The 5,437-nt window shown below is 45.1% G+C and overlaps 1 protein-coding gene across 2 annotated transcripts in view; it reads right to left on the bottom strand.

Moving 5' to 3' along the window:
* Positions 1-5,437, bottom strand: part of PIGT (phosphatidylinositol glycan anchor biosynthesis, class T) — a 14,105-nt gene that overhangs the window by 2,307 nt on the left and 6,361 nt on the right. Inside the window, exons 10-12 of one of the 2 annotated variants that reach the window (XM_010853702.1) lie at positions 1,402-1,567; positions 1,204-1,287; positions 297-550 (exon numbers count right to left, since the gene is read on the bottom strand). In XM_010853702.1, the coding sequence (XP_010852004.1) occupies positions 298-550; positions 1,204-1,287; positions 1,402-1,567 (503 nt within the window). In that variant the 3' untranslated portion in view covers position 297. Of the gene's footprint in view, positions 1-6; positions 551-1,203; positions 1,288-1,401; positions 1,568-5,437 lie in introns of those variants that run through there. The other variant, XM_010853692.1, reaches the window with a different exon arrangement.

Genomic DNA, 5,437 nt, shown 5'->3' with positions numbered 1-5,437 from the left:
CCGGTACACCAGCCACTAATCACCTCTGGTTACTGAGCACTTGAAATGCACTCAGTATGGATAAGGAAATGCATTTTCAATTTAAATTAAATTCAAAAGCCACATTTGACTCATGGCTACTGTCCTAAACATTGAAGCTCTAGGCCCTGGCCCAATCCAAGAGACAGTTTGGTTCAAAAGCCTCCTCAGGGGAGGGCAAGTGGCAGGAAGAGCCTTGGGGGCGTGGGGAGGGGGGGGATGTCAGCCACCACACCCCTCTCAAGAGAAATTGCAGCCCAACTGTGAGCACGACTCGCCTCAGAGTGGGGGGACACCTCGGGCACGCCGGATGAGGTTGGCCAGCCGCTTCACCAGGCCGCCCTTCCTGGGCTCCTCGATCTGGAAGGTGCGGGTGAGGAGGTTGTAGAAGGAGCCGTAGCACACGGCCACCACGGTGCACGTGAGGCAGACGACGTTGTAGGGCATACTGAAGTCCGGCGTGGGGAGGCTCACCAGCAGTGGCTCCGTGTAGAGCCGCACAAAGTAGCTAGAGCTGTCAGAGACTGGGAAGCTGGGGGTCGGGAGCGAGCAGTGAGGCAGGACTGGCTGCTTCCCCACGTCTCACCCCACCCAATCCATCCCCTCTCTCTGGCCACTTGGGCCAACGTCAGTGGGAAGCATTTTCAAAGCTTTCTTAGCCTCATAGCCTTTTAAAGCTCAATACAGATTATCTGATCAAAGGAGAGCTATGATGAGGGAGAGGAAAGGGACCCTGCCTTCACTGGGCTGCCTCTTCCTAAGCCATCTGGTCTCGGCCTACAGGTCATCTCCCCCAGGCAGCCTTCCTGGATTACCCAACACGTTACTCCCCAGCAGTTCCTCTCTAGACTGTGCCCATGAGCAGGGAGGGGCAAGTCCATTTTGTCCAGTGCTGTCCACGTGGAGCTCTCTGAAGTACCCAGCATCTGATAAGTGCTCAGTTCCATATTTGTAAGAGAACCGATGAGTAAACATCCTGCACTTCTCACCTTCTGATCTCCTAGCAGCTCTCTAGGATCATTTCATAAAGACTATACTAACAGTACAGACCACTGGGGTTTGAATTAGGACAGGGCCAATCTACTTATTACTTTGCAAACACAACCTCTAGCCCCAGGCCAGCCCGCAGGAGCCTGAACCCTGTGCAGGTGCCACCTGGACGCCAGCGGCCAGGCTCACACTTACAGGCTGTTGAAGAGGGGGCTCTCTTCCCAGTCCCCGGGTTTGGCTGCCACCACACTGGGCACGAGGGCGCTGAGGACAGATGGGCTGCAGAGAAGCAGACAGATACTCCGTGAGCTGTGTTCCTCACACTCCTCCACCAGGGAGAGTGGTGGAAAGGGTGGGCCAGGAGGGCGGGGGCGGCAGGTGAGGGGAGCCCACCTGACATAGAAGCCATGGTTGGGGTCCGGGGTGTACTCGGTCCACTTAAGCAGTGCCCGCTCAAACTGGATGGAGACCTTGGTGATGGAGCTGGCCGGCAGCTGAATCAGCATCTCCAGGAGGTGGGGCTGCATCCGGTCCTGGGCAGGCTGGTAGTGGATGTAACCTGGGGACCGACAGGGCACCCAGAGCTCTCTCCAGGGCTCAGCCCGCCTGCACCACTTGTCCCTACCTGTCCAGGCCTTGGGGCTGGGACTGGGGAGCCGAGGAGGGGGAATCTGGATCACGAAGTCAGCCAGGCCCCCGGAAGGGAGGAGGAGGGCAGGGAAGGGAAAAGGTGTTTCCAGGGCAGCTGTTCCAGGATATGCTCAACTCTTCCATCTTCACATCATGAAAACTGGGCCACCAGACATCCAGTGCCTCCCATGATGCAACAGGGAGTCCACAGAACCACCTGGGAAGGTTTCTTGCCAAAAATATGAGACCTGAATCTAATCAAGTTTCTAAAACTAACCACTGATACTCAAGAATACACAGAGGATCAAGGAACATGTTAAACATGGGCCAACCAGAATGTAGAACATCCTATCCAACAAATGACCCACTTTTGCCAACAAGTCAATTTTTAAAAAACCACTGGGAACTGTTTTACAGATTAAAAGAGATGTAAGAGGACCATACCAATCAAGGCGGGAATAACGGGAAATGGGGGTGAAGGGAAGTGTATATGGGAACCCCGTACTTTCTGCTCAACTTTTCTGTAAACTTAAAACTGCTCTTTAAAAAGTAAGTCTATTAATCTAAAAAGAGAGAGAGAGAAACTTAGGAGCTTATCAAGCAAATATAATGTGAGCACCTTATTTTTACCCAATTCAAATCAATTATAAAGTTATTTTCAAGACCACTGGGGGAAATAGGAGTGATAACAATAGGTTACACATATTTTTAAGCCCCTTACCTGTTAGAGATGTTTAAAGGTGAATCGATATGATATGTAGGATTTGTTTTAAGATACTCCAGCAAAAAAAGTAACCAAACCAAATAAATAAAGGGAAAGATGAAACAAAAATGATGGGAAGCTGTGGAATAGAACAGAGCCTAGAAATGAACCCACACTTATATGGGCAATTAATCTATATCAAAGGAGACAAGAATACACAATGAGGAAAAGAGAGCCCTTTCAATAAATGGTGTTACACGACAGCTATATGCAAAAGAATCAAATTGGATTATTTTCTTATACCAAATACAAAAATAAACTCAAAACGGATTAAAGACTTAAATGTAAAACCTGAAATGATGAAACTTCCAGGAGAAAATACAGGCAGTGTGCCTTTTGACCTAGCAATGTTTTGTTGCATATGTCTCCTCAGGCAAGAAAAACAAAAGTAAAAATAAACAAATGGGGTTACATCAAACTAAAAAGCTTTTGCACAGTGAAAGAAACGACCAGAAAAATGAAAAGACAGACTACTGAAAGGGAGAAGGTACTTGCAAATGATATCAATAAGGGGTTAATACGCAAAATATACAAAATATTTATACAATTCAATGTCAAAAAAGAAAGAATTGTTTAAAAAAATGGGCAGAGGATCTGAATAGACATTTTTCTAGAGAAGACATACAGATTGGCCAACAGGCAGATGAAAAAATAGTTCAACATCACTAATCGTCACAAAGGCAAATCAAAACCACAATAAGATATCACCTCACACGTCTCAGGATCATCAAAAAGACAACAAATAACAAGTGTTGGTGAGTACGAGGAGAGAAGGGAGCCCTTGTGCACTGCGTTGGGAATGTAAATTGGCGCAGCCACTATCAACACCTGCAGGGAGATTCCTCAGAATTTAAAAGCAGAACTACCATTCAATCCAGCAGTTCCACTCCTGGGTATTTATTCAAAGAAAACAAAAACATTAATTTGAAAAGATACTGGCACCCCAATGTTCACTGAAGCATTGTTTACAACAGCTAAGAAAACGACCTAAGCGCCCATCGATGGATGAGCAGATAAAGAAGACGTGGAATATCACTCAGCTACAAAAAAGAAGGAAATTTTGACATCTGCAACAACATGGATGAGCTAGAAAATATTAGGCTAACTGAGATAAGTCAAAGACAAATACTGTATGATATCACTTATACTGGGAATCAAAAAAAAAAAAAAAGAATAAACATAACCAAACAGAAGTAGTCATAGACATAAAGAATAAGCAGGTGACTGCCCGAGGAGAGAGGGGTGGAAGGAGGAGAGAAATAGATGAGGGAGGGCAAGAGGAACAAACTTTCAGTTGCAAAATACATGAGTCACAGGTACGAAATGTACAGTGTGGGGAATACAGTCAACAGCTATGCCTTATATTTGCACGGTGACAGATGGTAACTAGACTTATCATGATGATCATTTTGGAAAGTACAGAAACACTGAATCACTTTGCTATTACCAGGAACTAGCATAGTGTTACAGGTCAATTATACTTCAAAAATAAACAAACTCTTAGAAAAAGAGATCACATTTGTTGTTACTAGAGGTAAGGGGTAGGGGAAAGGGAATTGGATGAAGGCAGTCAAAAGGTACAATCTTCCAGTTCTAAGACAAGATTCGGAAATGTAATGTAGAACATGATAAATATGTTAATATTGTACATTACACATGAAAGCTGTTAAGAGAGTAAATCCTTAAGAGTTCTCATCACAAGGGAAAAAACTTTTTACTATTGAATTTTGTATCTGTATGAGATGATGGATGTTCATTAAACTTACTGCAGTCATTTCATGATAGATATAAGTCGAATGAGCATGCTGAACACCTTGAACTTATCTTGTGCTGTATGTCAATTGTATCTCAACGAAACTAGAAAAAAAATCAACAACAAACAAAAAACGGAACATGAAGCTGGAGACTGCTGAGGCTGGGTAATGCATACACGGGAGTTCATTACTCTGTTCCATTTGGGTATGTATTTCAAATCTGCCAAAGCAAAGATAAAACAGGAACTTCCCTGGTGGTCCAGTGGTTAAGAATCCACCTGGCAATATAGGGGACACAGGTTCAATCTGGCCTGGGAAGATCCCACATGCTACAGAACAACTAAGCCTGTGTGCCAGAACTACTTAGCCTGAGCGCTCGAGAGCCCATGCCCCACAGCTGCTGAAGCCCACACGCTGCAACCACTGAGCCCTCGCGCCTAGGGCTTGTGCTCTGCGCCAGGGAAGCCACAACACAGAGCCCGAGCACCTCAAGATGAGCCCCCGTTCACCACACTAAAGAAAGCCTGTGCTCAGCAACGATGACTCAGTGCAGCCAAAAATAAAAATAAATAAAAAACAAAACAAAAACACCATGAAATATACAGGTGGGAGGTTTGAAATAGAGATTTTCAAGGGGGTACAGATAGTGGGGCTGAAAATAAGTAAAACTAGTAACCATAGGCTAGAAAATATGGGAAACCACAAAGAGCTTTAGAGAAGATTGTAAGTCTACCTGTTGGGGTTGTGCTGTAACATCTTCCTAAGGAGTCTCCTGTGTTCCTTAGTCTCCCTCCACTCCGAAGGAAAACAAGTGCTTTTGTGCTATGCCTGGCATCTCATAGAAAGCACTCAGAAAATATTAACTCCTCCTCAGAAAAATAATAGAAAAAACAAACAAATTTTTAAAACTGCACCTCTTTACCCCACCTAAGGAAGCAAAAACACCTACTCCAGCACCTTCTTTGTATCCAATACTCTGTTTTTCTGGCTAGCCCTTTCTCCACCTGAGTCTATGAATCATCCGAAACAAAATAGAGCTCCAGGAAAGAGGAGGAAGCAAGTGAGAAAGATAAGGAAACTCCTGCCTTGATCACGTCCTAGGAAGAGTCACCAGGATTATGTGGTTTAACTGCTTTGACTTTATAAACACTTGCAGATCTGGCATTGTTGAGGTCACTCTATGTCTCAAACTACTCCTGATGCCTGTGCAGACTGCAAGGTATTTCTGGAATTATCCTGAGAACTGAGGGGTTAGAGGACGTGGAGGGAGAGGGGGAGGGGT

This window comes from Bison bison, unplaced genomic scaffold (assembly GCF_000754665.1).
Source record: "Bison bison bison isolate TAMUID 2011002044 unplaced genomic scaffold, Bison_UMD1.0 scf7180017853184, whole genome shotgun sequence".
In the NCBI taxonomy this organism is placed as follows: Eukaryota; Metazoa; Chordata; class Mammalia; order Artiodactyla; family Bovidae; genus Bison; species Bison bison.
This window is presented reverse-complemented; position numbering and strand designations above follow the sequence as displayed.